The sequence below is a fragment of the Syngnathus leptorhynchus genome, chromosome 22 (assembly GCF_054491065.1).
Source record: "Syngnathus leptorhynchus isolate UIUO chromosome 22, UIUO_Slep, whole genome shotgun sequence".
Classification (NCBI taxonomy): Eukaryota; Metazoa; Chordata; class Actinopteri; order Syngnathiformes; family Syngnathidae; genus Syngnathus; species Syngnathus leptorhynchus.
In genome coordinates, this window is record NC_141216.1 from 5393717 (window position 1) to 5411387 (window position 17671).

The following is a 17671-nucleotide window of genomic DNA, read 5'->3' on the forward strand; positions in this document are numbered from 1 at the left end:
CTGTTAAGATTGCATTTTGATGATTTTGTGATTGAAAATGACACCCAATTATAAATACAATTATTTTATTTGCCATTTTAAATTCATCTCCATGGTTAGAATGAAGTTTCAAGTCAATCCGTCCTAAAACAAAGATTGATTGATATTGCGTGGTCTAAACCTAAATGTGTAAAAGGTTTAACAACAATGGACTCTAAAAATATATTTACAAATCATAAAACGGGAGTCTGTTTTCTCGTGTAGGTCATTGTGCAGCTCATTTAAATGTGTTTTGTGTATTAATTACACTTCAAATGCTGTCCTTTGAGACATAAACAATCTTTAATTATCTTAAAAGTAGAATTATTAAATAATACTTTAAGGCCCTGTTCAATCGATACAAACACTTGATTACATTCTTCAGAAGACAAACATTGAACAAAAACAAAAAAACTAAGTACATAAATATACAAATAGATGTTAAATGGTAACGTTCTAGGAGTTGGTCCGTGTGACTCAATTGTGCGTTTATGAAGACAGAAGTCACAACCAACCCGCATTTCAGTAGGGAGGAAATTCTTGATCATTTGAATATCGGACTCCATGTGTCTTTATTCTTCGACTATATTGGGTAGAGCTTTCACCTTCCTCCAGGACTTCCCAAGAGGAACCTTAAAGAAAGACATTCTGTAAGTGACTGGAAAATGCAATTGGACCGAATGTAGTGGATCTTACCACTCTCCTCGCGCCTGAACCGCCTCCCTCCTCACCAGCCTCTTCTTGTCATCCAGAGGTCTGGCCAAGGCTCGCAGCACTCGGGCCCGGAATGGCAAAACCTACAAGTTCAAACTAATGCTTAGACTTTTCCTGTAACATTATGTTTCGACAAAATAGTCAAAATAACGTGTTGTAATTTTACCCTTAAAATTGAACAACTGAAATGAATTGTTTTCAATACTATCAGTGCCTGCAATAAGGTGAATTGAACAGACTATAGTCCTTTGCTGCCATCCTGTGGCGTCTCTAAGTAATTATTCTTTATTTTTACCTCATGCTCAGGGAAACGGGAAAGGGCGTAGATACACCGCAGTGATGCGATCTTGACATTCTGCAAGACAGAATAAATTCAAACAAACCGTGTACTTTTTTTTTTTCCCCCCTACCCTACTGACATTTAATTGACGCTTCAAAATCGTCGGAGGTCTTACTAACCATGGTGGGAGCGGACGTGAGGGGCAGCAGTCTACCCATCAAAGCCTCAAGCTGTTGGATGAGCGCCGGTGGCGGGTCAGCAATGACAGGCTCCAGACAGGACAGCGTGGAAAGCTGGACGGCCTGGTCGGGGAACGTCAAGGCCTCGAGCAACAGTGACAGCAGCTGGATATACACACACCAAAGTATTTTTGAATCATTTCATTTCAGTTTTTGTTTTCTTGACTCACCGCTGGTAGTTCAGTAACTTGAACCTGCTTGGGTAGTTTGTTGACTATATTGGAAAGAGCCTTCAGGTAGTTTGGTTTCTTCTCTGGAGGAGAAACACACAAATAGAAAAAAAAAAAAGTTAATATTTAAGGGCATCGTGGTAATAGCAAATAAATTACCTGTAATAAAAGAATGAGAAATATTAAAAGAGTGCCAGTGGCTCACCTTGAGGAGCCGCGGTGAAACCTCGCACCAGCTTGGCTGAGTTCTCGCTGAAGAAGCGTTGGCGGTACATGATGCGAACATCTGCGTGGCAACTGCGGCTTAGGACGTCGGCGGAGTCGCTCATTAGCAGCGAGAAGCCGTCAGCCGCCGCCGAGCCCAGATCGGCGTCGTCCAGCAGAGAGAAGAGCTGAAATGAGAAAATACGGCGGCTGGATTTACACACCAGGTCCAAGTGCTAGCATAAATTTTCTTTACCTTGTCAGTAAGTGTTGTGCATGTTGGGTGATAGCGGAGAAGCAGAGCCTTGGCCACCTAGAGACACGAGCAACTTCAGTGTTCAGTTGACGATAGACAGTTTGACACACGGTTTCGGTGTGGAGTCACTTACCCATATCAAGAGAGTGAACGCCTGCATGCGAACACCTAAAGCTGGTGCGTTTAACTCGTTCAAAATTCTGGTCATTGTCTTTTGGAGTAGACTGTCAAGAGAGTCGCCTAAAGAAAAAGCAGCTCTTGTTGCACAGGTTCACCTACAAAAAAAAAAAAAAAAAATAAGTGACTAACCCGAGGGGATCTTGTTGACCAGGCCAGCGAAACACTTGGCAGCGGAGATGTATGACATCGGGTGGCTGCAGGTGCAACTCATCTCTTCCAGCTCTGAAAGCAGCCGCTCCAATTGGGGCACCGTCACCTACAAACGAAGGAGAAACAAGACTATTTAGCATTTTGTTAGGCGGACTAAAAAAATCAAAAAAAATCGGATAAGACTCACGGTACGAGGTAAAGAGCACACGCATGCCATCAGCAGACAAACCATCTGAGACAGCTTCCAAGAGTCATCGTACTGTTTCTGGGATGAGCAAACAGAGAAAAACACATTCAAATACTCCCCACCGTTATATTCCAATCAAAAAGATGTGCATACATTTGCCAGCAACTTGATGTGTGGCGGGAAAGAGTTGCCGGGCAGGAAGATGACGTCACCATCCAGGAAGAGCGAGACAAACTTCGCTGCCGTCTGGCCCGCCACTCTAAAAATAATAAGACGAGGTGAGAACCCCACAACAGGAAATGAAGAGCTTGGAAAATAAATATTTGGGGCAAACTTCAGAGCCGGTGTTAACTTGTGAAATACGAACGTTGGTTGCAGCCTGGAGCAAGCTGTACTGATGATAGCGACCATAGTGGAAAGAACCGCCTCCTCTGCCAGAGGACTCTGGTGAGTAGATGAGCTCTCACCTAAAATGGACGTCAATTTTTTAAAATGCATAGTGGATAATAATTGTGGACTCTCGCACCTTTAAGGGCTGCTTGAAGTGCTAGTGAAAGCAGTCGAGGGATGATGATGTCATGGAAGCATCGGCCGGAGTCTTCGGTGTCTTCCACCAGCTCGGCTATTTTCTTTAGGCTGCCGCACGCTAACACGGCCTCCTCTAATGAGAAACCAAATTTGCCTGCAATAAAACAATTGAGGTGTTTATTTCGTGTGAGTTTAGTTTTTTTTTTTTTTTTGAATGATTTTTATTCAGAATTGTTGGTCAACAAAGCGTTCGAGGTTCTGTGCATCAGATAACACTTTACCAGAATGTGCTGCATCGAGGACTTCCAAGAGGACTGACGTGCTCTCCTGCGCGACACTGGGCTTGACGGAAACTGCCGCCAACACGGACAAACAGCGCTGGCGCACTGCAGACTGCGTGTGTTTTATGTATTCTCCGTCTAGCTCCATTGACTCTGAGCATAGGAAATAAAACAGACAATGCGATTAATAATTTTTTTTTTTTTTTTTTTTTTACATAGACTAACCTCTCCTACAAATAACTTTGACATACCAGAAAAAATAGTTTTCTTCATCCTCGGGATCATATTGCTGATGAAAACACTCGGGTGCAGTTCCGCCAAGACTCCGGCACATGATACCACAGCGAGACTGTCAGAAAGAGAAAATGTCTTATTTCTAATGTTGGGAGACAGAAAAAAGAAAAAGTGAGCTAACCTGACTGCGTCGTCTTCATCCGACAGCAACAGTCGAGCCAGATGATCGACAGCCAGTTCGATTTGAGCCTTTTCTAACAAACCTAGACGACAACGAGGATTCCCTTGAGAATGCACGGCAAATCAGATTCGGTTTAATAACATTACGGCATTATCTCACCGCTTTGTCGCGCCAGTGCCACGAGCATAGCCGTGGCTGTGATTTGCAAGCTGCTGTTAGTCTCCGAAAGAGCTGCAAAAGTGAGGCAGCACAACGACGGACAGATGCCAGAGAGCACTCGCTCCTCTAATGGACACACACATTTGTGTGGAAATTAAGTTGTTTGGAGAAGAAGGACGACATTGACGACCCTGAATGCCCCACTCACCGTTTTCTGATGACTCGCTGCTCTTAACAGATTGAATAAACCGCAGCATCACCTCCAATAATGTGCGTCTATGTGAACACTGAGACAAGACAACAAAGTGACGCGATGTCATCAACGAAGGCGGGACTATACCGCCATGTTGGAACGTCTACCTGGTTTTTGCTGTTGTATTGCTCGATGAGCGACGGCATGACTGCCGAGACTATCGTGTGACTCGCCCTGTTGGAAGCGCTGCAAGCAGCCTGGAGTAGCTTAGCGCTGGGCCACATTAGCTTCAGGTCCGGCTCGCTCAGATGATGCTTGCAGTCTAGAAAAATGTCGTAAGCTCATTCCCCCCCAAAAAATAAATAATCATCTTATAAGTATGAGAATAAATCACCTTTCAGAACCATATCCAAGAAAGTGCTGAGGGCGTCTTCAGAATCTGACTTAACAATCGAGCGAGAAAGACAGGAAGTGATGGCGGTAAGAGCAGCGAGGCCTGCAGACTCAATTTTTTCACTTGAGGTTTGGAACACCTGCAGTGGAGAGAAAAAAAAACAACGACTAATTGTAACCGCGTAATAACACAATTTGTCGCTTAACAAACCTCTCTGCGCAGAGACGCCCACAGTCCCTCGAGGAATTCTGCCAAATCTTCGTGTTCATACGTTGCAACACCAGCAGCCTTAAAAAAAAAAAAAAGTGGAGCTAAACAAGATACAACAGCACTGTCTCTAAAAGAGGAGCAAGTGAGATTTCCCACCAGGGTCTGAAGAGAGTCCAACTTTGCGCTCTGAACATCCGAGTCCAGCTTTTCAATGATGAGCGGCAACAGAAACTGAAAAAAAAAAAGAAGCTCAATGGCGAGCGCATGTAGCAAAATGTCGGCGTGAATAACACGTAGACAGACCTGAGCAAATTTAGGAGTTCCTGTGAGGACTTGCCTCAGTTCTTGGACCAGTTCCTCTCTGGTGATACCACGAGGGTCGTTGGGGGGCTGCGATAAGCGGGTACAGTTGATAAGAAGTTTTCATGAACTTATTCTTGTCAACTTTCATTAGTCACTCACCAAAGCAGTTGAACAAACAGGAACTTACCGGGGTAAAGTCAACGGGGAAATAGCAGGACGTCACATCGAAAAGATCCTCTGTATAATGACCTGCAAATACACACAAGAGAAATAATAAAGATATTTCAATTTCAGATGATGACCGTGATGCCGAACATCTAAATGTGTGCGAGAATCTCTCACCCAGACTGTAACCTCTGTGGATGATCTTATTGGCAATTTGGAAGGCTAAGAGAATGTTGCGAGGGTCACTCTCCCCATCTATCGATTGGATGAATCCAAAAACAAAGTCTGCTCCGAAATCTTTCAGTTCTGTAGATAAAGGGATTAAATGGAGCGCACATCCTGAAAACATCCATTAGAAGTATTATTAGTAATCTTATCATTATTAATACCAGCCTCTCTGGTGTCCATGACGTTAAGGAGCATCTTAGAGAGAGCCACTCGGTCAGCCAGCAGCAGCGACTGTGGAAAATAAACAGGCAGCGTGTCTCGAGGTTGGCAAATCTAAATATTTATCAGTTGCATTAAAAAAAAAACGCACCCGAACATAAACATTATGAAAGATAGACTTCAATATGGAAACTGCTGCACCGGGAGGCAATCTTGGGCTTTGTATCTGAGCGGGAAAAAAAATAAAATGCATCGATTAATAATGTTTGAATAAAATTAGTTTATAGTTAGTTCTTAACCAACTCACAAGTATTCTGAGCCCCTGCAAGACAGGCGGTGTGGTTATGTGATCGTCGCCCAGCCGGTTCTCATAAAAGGCTTTCAGCACTTCAACTGAGGAGACACAGATATTATCTTAAACTAGAATGGAACATAACAATATTGACTTTTTTTTTTTAATCCCCTCCACATAGAAAATTAAACCATGGAGAGAAATACCTTCTTTCTCAGTGAGGTCTCCATAGCAATCTTCTAACACTTCAGAGAGCAGCTTGATTCCTCTGGCTCGAGTTTGAGGCTGAGTGCTGGTCAGACTCAGTCTAAAGAAAAAAAAACACACAAAGAATACATAAAATATTTTATGTCTGAATATATTTCTGCTATATTGACAGCTCACCCCAATGCTTCTACCAACTCCAGAATAGTAAACTCTCCATTTTTGAGACCTGAAAACAAACAACACATTAATCTAAATACACGTTCATGGTCATACACACACACACACACATTAGCCAACAGTATGGAGGTCAAAGGTTAGTTGACTTTGACTTCACTTTATTCATTCTTTGGGATTTCTCCCTCAGGAAATTCGTGTCCAGCAGTATTTACAATGCAGAGTGGGTAAATAAAAACATAAAAAATACACAGATGATATGAGCACAAACTTAATAGGCTCCAAGAAAAGGCAAGAGGCCCAAATAACCCATAATACCGAGACGTCCGCCACTCAGCCACGCAATGTCCAGAAGACAAGGTGCAAGCACTTTTTTAAAAGAATATGCGACAAAGACAATAGTTTCATTGTCTTTGTTTGTCGTTTTATTGTACGAACTTCTGATGATGAGAAAACTTGCACTGCGGTTACAGTACCAAAACAGGATGTTGAGGCGCTAAATTAGCTAATTCACCAGCATCTAGCTTTGCACACATTTAAAGAAACGGCAGCGAAATATATCAAATTAAGAGTCAAATTGGACATATATTTATGCACCTGCAGCTGTATCTTTGGCTTTACTGTCTTGCAATTGGGAAACAAATTCCTCCACAAGTGACACCAGGACACTTTTTTCAGCCATCATGCCTCTTCGCGTTACTGGTACGCGCATGCGCAGTTGCGCACAAAGTTATTCTTCTTCTTTGGAGTTTAAATGGCGGATTAGAGACTTTACCGGTGTATTAGCGCTACCTACAGGCTCACTAAGTCCATAACTAGTGTACCAGTCACTTAGATTATGGCATAAAGCCTTTATGATAAAGGCCAGAGGATTTTAAAAACCTAATTAGATCGGATACGACTTTAGGATCCTTTAGTTGTAGCAATACAGGGAGAGAAACAGTGGTAACACTCAACTGCGCACAAAGTTGAGTTGTGACATCCAAATGTTGATTTTAGATTAAAAAAAGAACGTATTTAATCACACAACGTGCACAACCTTCCATGCTTGACATTTTGATGTAATTGGTCGCGAGCATATTCACTGTAGCATTCTGTAAAAAAATTTTTTAGTTTACTTTTATCCTGATTTACCTGAACATATCATCACCTTAGCGAATGCGCAGGCGCAAAAAAAAGTTCAGTGGAGTCGAGATCCACCGTCAGTAACCTTTTGCTGGAAGAGGAGTGATATTTAAGACTTTAAATAGGAAATTTACATGAATTGACACGATCGTGGAAAATCATAATAGAAAATAGTCGTGGGGGAAAACAGTAGCTTCCGATCATCTCCACAATCGAAGAAAAACTGTTGGGGAAATACCTCTCGTGTTCGAAGTTGGTGTTTTCCTGACGAGGAAGCTAACTGGCTAACATGATTAGCTTGGGGCGAGAAAAGTGGACGATTTGTCAACATCACAACGGGGGACAGTAAGAAAGAAAAAAATACTCTTTGATCGGTCCTTGTTTTCTAGGCCGGACGTTTTGAAAGAAAACGGAGTCGCTGTGTGAATTTACAAAGTCTTTGACTCTTAGTACTGTGGCCCACGAGTTGTGACGCTCTTTAATCGTGGTAACAACTGATCCAGGTAACACGCAGTGATCTCAACACTTGGCTTGCAACATCAAAAACCCGCTGCCCATCCTCCTTGCGAGGCTACAGTTTGTAATGGGGCCCCTGCAGAGTTAGTAGGACGCCTTAAAGCAGAGTGAATCCCATCCAACCATGGGAGGATGTGTGGGAAGATACTGGGAACGATGGGATGATACACAGAGCAGAGGTTCTTCCAGAAACGGTGGTCGAGGAGGTAAGAACATCACGTCAGGAGTAGCAAACATCTTTAATGGCAAATGTGACGTTGATCACTTGTGATTGTGTTTCACTCATCAAATTACATTGAGGTTCTGGTGTCCAAGGGTGGAAGACAGCCTCAGATGCACTGACATGAAAATAATTCTTAAATATATTAGTTTTGATTTGGATAAATCTGCAGCATTGCAAAACTTGAAATGGATTTTTTTACAGATAGTTTGGTGAATTCATTTCTGGTATCAGTAAGAATGCATGTGATGCCAATTATTATTATTGTAGAGATTTATTATGTCTGCTACTTTCTTGGAATTGAACATTCTTCAAAAGAAAAAATGCCATATTTTGAATTTCTTTCCTACATAAAAATCAAGACTTAATATTACATTAGCGACCAGACTAAACTGCAGAAGCACGCAGACGTGCTTTTTATACGGCTTGCATAGTTTCTGACCCAGAGAACAATTCAAAAGAAATTTGGCTCAGCATAACACAAAAATTCCTTTTAATTATTCGGCGGTTAGAGGCTTTGAAGACAACACTGGTGAATGTTGTTATGGAGTTCTGCTGTTCAACAAGCATACATTTTCCCATTATCATCATTATTATGCTGAACTTCTTTCACTGTTATTTTTAGAATTTAGAGGCCTTCCCAAACCTTTAAACACTTCAAATCTACTGTGTTAGAGACTGAACCTATGTGTGTTATTTTTATCTGAAGTCACAGAAGGCTGAAGCGTTGTAATGATAAGCAGTATTTTAAAGGAACCAGCCCATATCTTCTTAAAGTATACATCCTTTATGTTCATGCTCTATATCATTATAGACATCCATTGCGGTGCCAAGTTTCCAGCCTACATTTATGCCATTTTTCAGAAAAAAATATTTTGGCCCAAATATTTTGCTGATGTTTGTCAGCCTGCGTCACATGTATGTATTATATAAAAGAATTGTCGGTGCTTGCGAGGACTTGAATCTTACACTGTGACACCATGTCCTCCGTAAGCCGCCTGCGTGATAAATAATTAGTTTGAAAGAAAAGCGACCGTCTTGGATTTGCCCTTTTTTTTTTTTTTTAAACTCCTCATTTCCCATTGCTTCCAATCTCAATGACTGGGAATGAATTAAGATGGTTGGTCATTTGACTGATGATACAAGCTTACACATTTCTCTTAAAGAAACCATTGTGTGAAAAATGTGCACGCACCCGGCGGTCTATTAGATAAGTGCTTAAGGTAAATATTTAATGATAGGGGGAAACACAAGTAAAGTTCTATAGATAACAGCGACACATGCTTCATGCATATTGTAAACGTTGAATGGAGTCTTGAATAGTAAGATTTGTGCTGGATGTTCTCTTGTCAAACCAATGCACGGGAATTCAAATGACGTCATAACTTGCTCATTTTTTATGAGGTGTACTTTTTTTGCCAGTGTGTGCTATCAATACAGAGCCTTTTCTGTTTACAGCTCGTAATGAGCCGCTAAAGAAAGATCGACCGAAGTGGAAGAGCGAGTATCCAATGACCGAGGGCCAACTGCGGAGCAAGCGCGACGAATTTTGGGACACAGCGCCGGCTTTTGACGGCCGTAAGGAGATCTGGGATGCCCTGAAGGCTGCCGCCGTGGCTCTGGAGTGTAACGACCACGAGCTGGCCCAAGCTATCGTCGACGGCGCCAGTATCACCCTGCCGCACGGTGAGCCGTATGATACAATACTACAAAAAAAGAACAACTTTTGTAAACTGATCTTTTTTTTTTCCCCAGGTACTCTGACGGAGTGTTACGACGAACTCGGCAATCGCTATCAGCTGCCTGTCTATTGCCTCGCTCCGCCCGTCAACCTCATTTCAGAACGCAGCGACGACGATCACAGCGACAGCCCCCAGTTGCCCGTCGCGCCCAAGAAAGAATTTCAGTTGAAGGTATACATGACACTTGGATTTAATTGAACAACAGTTAATCCAAAAATATTCTTCAACCATCACTTAAAAAAAAAAAGTAAGTTACTCAGGGCCAGTGTTAATTCTTACCATTGTTGGTTCCTGCAGGTGCGCCTGTCCACGGGTAAGGATCTGCGTCTGAGCGCCAGCATGACGGACACTATCGGTCAGCTGAAGAAGCAGCTGCACGCCCAGGAGGACATCGAGGCCGCCCACCAGCGCTGGTTCTTCTCGGGAAAACTTCTTACGGACAAGACACGGCTGCAAGACTCCAAGATCCAAAAGGACTTTGTTATTCAGGTCATCGTCAACCCTCAGGCTCAACCCAAGATGTCACCTACAGCAACCACCAGCAGCAGCAGCAGTCCTGAAACAGAATAGCTGAGGTCCAAAACAGAAAGGACCTTCAGCGGGATGAAGCCACCACTACGCACGCAATTCTCTGACCTTTGCCCCTTTTACCAACGCTTGCTAGGTGCCAATGGGGAAAAACGTGAGGAAGTGTTTGTGCGGGCATCCATGGACTCATTTATGTCACCGCAATCCAGGATAACAATCTCTTTAATAGTTCCTTATATTGTGAAAATGACAACAATGGAGCTTTTTTTTTGTGTGCACATTTTAGGAGAACACTCAAAGGTGTTTGTGTGCCTTCTATCAGACAAAACAAAAAAAGGGTTCATGTCCACGTGGAAAGTTGAATTGCTAGTCTAGCCCCTTTAAAAAAAAAAAAAAGATAACAAGCTAAGCTGCCCTTTTTCACAATCGGTTGGGTGTGTGGACAGGAATATATCACCCCTCACATTATTACACACCTTCTTCAGGAACTGAAGTCACTTAGACAGGAAATTAAGAATTCTTTTCTAAATAACACGTCTGTTAATGACACTATCGAGGCCCTTTTTGTTTTGTTCTCGCTGTTTATGTCTCCGCGGTAAAATATCAGTCCAGTAACCAGTTGTCGTTACGGCTCGGTAGAAACCGCCCCTCGGTAGAAACTCCTAACTCGTCCTCGTTGGACTTAGGTGTTCTAAAGCACAAAACCGCAGGAGAGTACCAATTCCACAAAAAACAAAACAAAACTGTTTTGACTTGCTGTTTGCAGATAGCAGTATGCTCTCTTATGTACTGTAGCGCTGCACATCATGAGTTTGTTTTGTCTGAAAGGCAAACTGTCCAGTTTGCTGGAGCAAAACTACAACAAAACAACTTATTGCTATTAAATAGCTATCAGGTGAATTTTTCAAGCTGGAGGAAAAAAAAAACCCGTAGCAAAAGTGTAACTCCACTTGAACTTAAATCTGATTCCTGTGCAATGCAGTGACTCATCTTGTGTCTCATGACTTGCCTTTACACAGTGTGCTGCTGGTCGCCGTCAAACTTGATTTATGCTGTTATTATGTCGATATTGTCTCTTAAAACAGGCAATATCATTGGATTGCAATGTCTTGTATTTTTATTTTTTAAATCGTACAATCATAGAAATACATTTTAACCCCACCTCACCATAGCAAGATTTCTGTATTTATCTGCTTGTTAGCCAGAGCTTCTTGCTATGAGTTAGGTTTCTTATTCATTATGCAAACTTAAATAAGGAATTTCTCTATGTGCAATAAATACACTCTAGACATAGGCCTAGATGACCGTGCATTTGATAGAATACCAGCTTTGTGTATGTGTTTCATATCCGAGCAGGAACAGACACGACACCTCTTGTATGAATCGGCAGACGCATTTGTCCATTGTTTGTTTACCGTTAACACTTTGTATTCCAAGCTGTTGCCCTGACCTTTTACCTGGGAGCTCATCTTTTTACAAAATAAATAATTATTACAAATTGCCTGTCATTTTTTCTCTTTTTTTTTCAACCTTTCTCATGTTCTATTTTTTTTTATGGGTCAGTTTATCATTAAGGGGTTTGTCACATTTGTTTTAGTAATACAATGACTAACCAGGTCATATTTTTGTTAGTTTTGAAATCAATGTGAATTAATATGGTGTCTCAATAACACTCCCAACACATCAACTAAACGAATCTTAATTCAGAATTCCTTTTTTTCCCACAAATTGATTTTGACTCAAGTTTTAACCAATCCAAACCACCAGTAGGGATCACTGGATTATAATAAATGAATAGCCTTTCATTTAAAATTTTATTTAAAGTATATAATGTAAGGCAATCTAATAAAGAGCTATTCATAAGTCGTAGGACTACCAGAAATTCCCAGCAATAAAATGCAAGTGTTCTAACCTACCACTAGATGACGCTCCTCGCCCGTACAATGAACTAAACTGGAAAATGAATGCCATCATGTAGTTACTGTAGCTTCCTTTGAAAGCATTGCTCCAACAACTCCCCCTTTCTGCAAACCCAAGTTAGTCACTTGCGGATCTGTGGAGGATGTGGTGCATGCAAGCAGACCCGGAGAAAAAGCCCCTATTGACAGTGGAATTTCACTGGGAGCTTCATGTTTGTGGTCACTCTTCATGTCTCAGCCCATTCTACACTTTTTTCCAAAGCAACAGCACCACTGTAGTCAATGCTATTTATGAGGTTTTGAGGGGGCTCACAATCTCCGCTGTGTACGTTTGATTTATTTTTCTTTAGCTTCTTTGTTCATGTGAATAACATATGCATAAAACCAATGTTTAAATGACGTCACATAACATTACAGTAAAACGTCAGCCCAATTTTGGCCGTAGTCCTGTAGCTTAAAAAAAAAAAAACACCTCAAGATATGAATGAATATATCATTTTATTTATGTGCGTGTCATCAATCTGGTAACCTCGGCAACGATACGAACTTGGATGAAGTACACAATATTTTACGAACTTCAGTGAAGTACACATTATTTTAAGTGCGTAGGGTACAAGTGTACGAAAACTGTAGACTTTGATACGTCATTAACTTGCCGCCATGTTGGAATGGAATCATCCAACATGGAAAATAATATGTAAGCAACAATTTTTATATTCTATTACAATGTAAATGTAATACGATAGAATTGATAAATCGATATTTACGATTACAAATATATTTTTTGGGCACAGGAACGGGAACTTTACCGAACGCCGCCAGTTTTCCGCTGTTTTGGTAGAACCCGAAAAAGTGGGGAACAAAGGGCGCGAAAAGTTCGTAATGGAAGGCAAGCATACAAGGGTGAGTATTTGGACAAGGTCTGAGACTTTGAGGATAAAATAATGAGGGAGGTAGCATCAAAAGTGAATACATTTGAATTAAATGTTAAATTAAAACTGAAAAAAGACTTACCAACACAAACGTTTTGAAACTCGAAGTTTTTAGACGTTGTCTTTCATTCATTGGATACAGGTAAGCTAAACTTAATAGTATTCGTGTTAGTATTCATACTCTTTAAGTTGTTGTTTGCTTTAAAGATGAAAACGGCCCTTTTAATTATCAGAGATAATGTATTTTTTTGTGTTGTGGTGATAAATATTTTATCACAGGAAGCTTTGCCAGAGTTTGGCTTCTGCTAGCTTGGTGTAGCACCTGCGGCTAAAGCAAAACCCTGGCTAGGTTAGTTACTTTCTGGACCTGGATTTGACATTTCTGGGCTTGACTAACTAGCTTGGTTTCCCAATAGTAATTTCCTTAAGACTTGAAGGTTTTAACTTGAAACATACTTGTGACTTGCACTATGTGACTTGACCTTTTTCTTTGTCTTTCTTTCAAGGAACTTTACTGAGTTGGCGGGGTCATGCTCCCATGGAGCCCATAAAATACCTAAATTTTCACCAGAAAACAAACACAAGAATTGATGAGTTTTCAGGCATGGTGAGTCCCAACAAAACTCTGATTAATTTGTTTGAACAATAAAGACAACTACAAACCCTGGTGTTGACTGCCTTTCACTTTTACTTGTATAACAATGTCATAGTCAAGCTTTAATTGCTTCTGTTTTTCACCCCATTCAACTTTTGAACCAAAGTAAACATTGCTAAATGTTCCCAAATCTGTTTTTACCAATTGAGTGCTATTTGACTGTTGCTTTCCAAAGAAAAAGTCTCAAAAGTCATATAATGTTCTGATGGTTATCAATACATCATATTGTTATACAAAGTTTCCCACCAGAATAGATAGGAGTCAAATCCTCTCAAAATCCACAGTGTTTGTATATATAGTCTTGTTATAGCAGCTTAATCCTCCATCTCCTACTCTCACCGTACTCTTATGTCTACTTACCTAACACTCAACTAAATCTAGACTGTGTGTGTCACCTGCAGAGCTTTTACTGTAACCCCCGAAGTGAACTTGGTCATCCTCTAGTCTGACAGGATTGGTCACAGGTCCCAGTAGGACCACAGCCAATGGAAGGTGGACCAAGGACAGAGAAGGTAATTCCATATCAGAATGAGTTCTTCATTTTATTTAATGATCATCTAGAACAGGGTTGTTCAATGTGTGGCCTTTTCTGATCCGTTATCATCTCCATTGAGCTTTTACATGAGCACATGTCCTGTAATATAAAATTTAAAAAATATATTTTTATGTTTATATTCATCTATTTCATTAAATAATTTGGTAGTATTGTAAATTGTTATTTTTTATTGTAAGCCACATAGCATAATTGCCTCAGTCATATTTGAGTATCTTTGGAAATGAAGAAAATTAATTTTAGAGCACACTATTTTTTTCCATTTGCGTGTTTTTCCATCCCATCGTGTTAAGGTTTTTATTACAATCCATTGTTTTTGTTTTATCCAAAAGAACCAATTACCCAATTTGATGTTTACATAAGATGTTGCCAAGTGTAACCCCCCCACACAATAGCACACCCTAAATACACACATCCTTATTTGCAAGCCAGCCAATCAGGAAGTGAGCTTTTCTTGTAGCAGACTGAAGCTTAGGAGAATCTTCTGGAGGCCTTGCAGGTTTGTCTAACCCTCACTTTCCCACAGTTGTGGGGAAACGTGACGCTGCGGGGGCTCGAAGCTTAGCGAATGGGGAGGGGAGAAGAGTCGAACCTGAAAATTGCAGGTTTGACTTAAACATTCCCTCGAGCTCCTTTCGCTGTGGTTTTCTGGAAAGCTGCTCAATTCATATACTGTATGTGGGCTTAAAAAAAAAACGGAGCCGTATGCACACATGTAAAGGAAATCGTTATTCATATATCAAGTATTCTTATTAAAGAAGTATTTGTGAAAAAAAGTTGAGAAATTGCATTTAACAAAATGTACTGTTTAAAAAATAAAGTCCTAATGTTTTGCCAATTAAGTCTTGATTTGAATATTGCGACTGAATACTCAGTCAGCCAGTCAGATAGCATTAGCAGCTTTTATTTTCTCCACACCATTTAAATCACTTTCTTCTGACAGAAGAGAATCCCTTAGTGGAACGCTCCCGATTGAAAAACACAGGCATCTTCAGAAAAGTGGCCTACATAAAGCTCTGTCCAAGCCGCACGACAGGGCACGGCAGTGGAAAATGACAATTGCTGTCACTGCCTCTTGAGCTATCATGTTGCGCAGTCAGAATTGCTTGGCGGCATCAGACGTTCACCGCGGACAGATGGCGAATTCGCATTCATCACATTTTTTAGCAGAGGAAAAGTAACACTGTGACGTCTTAGCAGAACCACTAAAATGGAAAGAGGCAAGGATGGGCTTCCTGAACTCTCCTGCTGCTTGTGCATGACAAAAAAAGGTTTTGGTGGAATGCTTACTAATTTTTCCACACATTTCCCTCCACCACTTTTATCATATTCAGCCTATCCCTTTATACTGGTCACCACTTAATCTGAAAAAATAAAAAGGACCAACCATGAGACCACCCTATTGACCCTTCAGAGTGATGTCATAGGTCTTGCTTTCAAGGGATATGATACACGTCCCCACTGTTAAAAGCGGGGCTCTGTTACAGATGTGAGTGGAAGGAAAGGGTGACTGTGGGGGTGGGAGTAGATTCTTTGCCACACAAGTTGCCCCCGGGCTTGAGTGGTTACTTTGGCAGGAAAGCAGGGGAAAAGAAGAGAGTGTGTGTGTGTGTGTGTGTGTGTGTGTGTGTGTGTGTGTGTGTGTGTGTGTGTGTGTGTGTGTGTGTGTGCCACGTTTGCATCACACCACTTTCATCCCATCTAGTGGAGAAGCAGACTCCCTAATACTTTGGAACACCCCACATATTAATGTTTCAGTATTTGCAAATTCATTTATTCCCAGATTGTGTTTTGGAATTCATTCTCCACATTATTCTCTAAAAATTATTTTTTGTGCTTAGGCACCCTCTGGTGGCATCCAGGTGTCAAGGAGTAATGTTGAGGTGAGTTGAGGAGTTTTGTTGCATTATAGCAGATTTATGCAATATAGCAAGAGTGCACATAACAAATTGTGATTATAGCCAGGGAGCATCAATTAAAGTTGCAATTTTTTTTCCTCCCTTGCAGCAGTACAAAGAGGTTCCAAGACAGGGAATGTTTTGCCGTTTATTTGAGTCGCCATGGTTACCAAGAAAATCCAGGAAACAATGATGCATCATACCAACCTCGCCGCATGGTGTTTTTGTATCAGGTCAGTGAGTTTCAGTCTGGGGGTAACGCGAGACCGAGTTGAAACATCAGCGCATTCCCAAATGCTTTCATTTGTCTGGGTCACTAAGAAAGAAAGGATGAGAGACAGCGCCGTAGAGGGAAAACCAAACAGCCGTAAACATGTCATCAATGAAATTGGAGACAAAGAGCAAATTTTCCCTCCTCGGTTTCTTCATCCTCATGTTTTGGATAGTGCCCATGCCTTAAAACATCCCTCAACTCACTTTGCTTCACATAAGGGGGGAAAATAGACTTCACACTCCACACAAAGTATCGAATGGGTGGGCAATATTGTACCAGAAACACAAATACATTTGTTATTCCTGCTACAGCAGAATACGGTAGGTAAAATGTCAACTATTGCTACTGGGACAACACTGAAGAACTGAAATGTTTCTACAAGGTAAGTGCTATTGTACATCTTGCAATCTGAATTTACTGTCCCCACCCAAATCACTCAACACACAGCCCTTAATGTGTAAACCTCTGGCAAAAAAAACCAACCCAAGACTCCACCCCTAGTATTCCTGTGAATGGAACCCTTATCCACTGCAAACCTGGTAAATGTGGACAGGCAAACCCCTCTTACACTCCACAATAACATTTAGATTCAGTAGAAGTAGCCTGATAGAAGCTTGGGAGTCAACCTTTATTGATACAGTTTAAAAGATCAAACCAGTCAAGAAATCATATACGTCTTCCATAATTGCATCGCTACTACTTTTTTTTTTTTATACTGCACTGATTAGCATAACACATGCCTCTTAAAAATGTCACATACCCACATGTAAGCCACTGTATCTGTTTCCCTTAATGGAATTCCTGCATTAGGAAATACAAAAGGCCAGAGATGCTTGAGGTTCACCTTGATTTCGCCACTCTGAAAGCTCGAATCCAAACAATCACAATGGCATATAGCCACATTAAAAATTCATTCAAAATCACCGTGAGGATAATAATGATTACTACACACAATAGAAGACAAGTGGTTAATGATAAAGTCAATAAAAATGATTGCATGTAATTGATATAAATACTTTTAATCAAGCATTTGAGTTTTCTGATTTGATACTTGTTATTTGGAGTGCCAAAATAGCGAGGGAAATGTAATAACTTTTCCTGCTGAAAATTGATTTAAAGCAACAATTTTTGATGTATTCTGTGAACCCGTGGCATAACTGATTTAAGTACACAATAAGAGACAAAATCAAGTTGTAGAAGAAA

General features: G+C 40.9%; 3 protein-coding genes across 5 annotated transcripts in view; 2 read left to right on the forward strand and 1 right to left on the reverse strand.

Moving 5' to 3' along the window:
• Positions 1 to 48: 48 nt before the first annotated feature.
• Positions 49 to 6836, reverse strand: mms19 (MMS19 homolog, cytosolic iron-sulfur assembly component). The gene is made up of 31 exons (XM_085903718.1): positions 6704 to 6836; positions 6110 to 6158; positions 5932 to 6032; positions 5741 to 5826; positions 5585 to 5659; positions 5436 to 5505; positions 5224 to 5352; positions 5069 to 5130; positions 4882 to 4968; positions 4735 to 4809; positions 4579 to 4656; positions 4369 to 4507; positions 4142 to 4296; positions 3990 to 4068; positions 3782 to 3907; positions 3623 to 3704; positions 3459 to 3556; positions 3208 to 3360; positions 2925 to 3080; positions 2766 to 2865; positions 2552 to 2657; positions 2399 to 2476; positions 2191 to 2317; positions 2015 to 2121; positions 1882 to 1938; positions 1627 to 1813; positions 1422 to 1504; positions 1192 to 1356; positions 1028 to 1087; positions 715 to 815; positions 49 to 650 (listed from the first exon to the last, which is right to left on the reverse strand). Exons 1-31 carry the CDS (start codon positions 6816 to 6818, stop codon positions 620 to 622), a joined length of 3117 nt encoding a protein of 1038 aa, XP_085759844.1. The 5' UTR covers positions 6819 to 6836; the 3' UTR covers positions 49 to 619.
• A 431-nt stretch (positions 6837 to 7267) lies between these two features.
• ubtd1b (ubiquitin domain containing 1b) lies at positions 7268 to 11735 on the forward strand. Its single transcript, XM_085904516.1, has 4 exons — positions 7268 to 7953; positions 9426 to 9653; positions 9723 to 9880; positions 10007 to 11735. Exons 1-4 carry the CDS (start codon positions 7872 to 7874, stop codon positions 10277 to 10279), a joined length of 741 nt encoding a protein of 246 aa, XP_085760642.1. The 5' UTR covers positions 7268 to 7871; the 3' UTR covers positions 10280 to 11735.
• Positions 11736 to 12683: 948 nt separating this feature from the next.
• mapk8b (mitogen-activated protein kinase 8b) overlaps positions 12684 to 17671 on the forward strand; it is a 93582-nt gene continuing 88594 nt past the window's right edge. For 2 of the 3 annotated variants that reach the window (XR_015063434.1, XM_085904514.1), the window contains exons 1-6: positions 12690 to 12853; positions 12951 to 13059; positions 13595 to 13695; positions 14145 to 14255; positions 16138 to 16179; positions 16304 to 16427. The gene's annotated coding sequence lies outside the window, so the exon portion shown is untranslated. Of the gene's footprint in view, positions 12854 to 12950; positions 13060 to 13594; positions 13696 to 14144; positions 14256 to 16137; positions 16180 to 16303; positions 16428 to 17671 lie in introns of all 3 variants that reach the window. The other variant, XM_085904513.1, reaches the window with a different exon arrangement.

Excerpts from the sequence above, each read along its gene's own strand:
- mms19 (XM_085903718.1), bottom strand. The coding sequence starts at position 6,818 with ATGCGCGTACCAGTAACGCGAAGAGGCATGATGGCTGAAAAAAGTGTC. Across the intron at positions 3,705-3,781 it reads GGCACTGGCGCGACAAAGCG|GTTTGTTAGAAAAGGCTCAA; the intron begins GTGAGATAATGC and ends GTTGTCGTCTAG. Across the intron at positions 651-714 it reads GTTCAGGCGCGAGGAGAGTG|GTTCCTCTTGGGAAGTCCTG; the intron begins GTAAGATCCACT and ends TCTTTCTTTAAG.
- ubtd1b (XM_085904516.1), top strand. The coding sequence starts at position 7,872 with ATGGGAGGATGTGTGGGAAGATACTGGGAACGATGGGATGATACACAG. Across the intron at positions 7,954-9,425 it reads CAGAAACGGTGGTCGAGGAG|CTCGTAATGAGCCGCTAAAG; the intron begins GTAAGAACATCA and ends TTCTGTTTACAG. Across the intron at positions 9,881-10,006 it reads AGAAAGAATTTCAGTTGAAG|GTGCGCCTGTCCACGGGTAA; the intron begins GTATACATGACA and ends TGGTTCCTGCAG.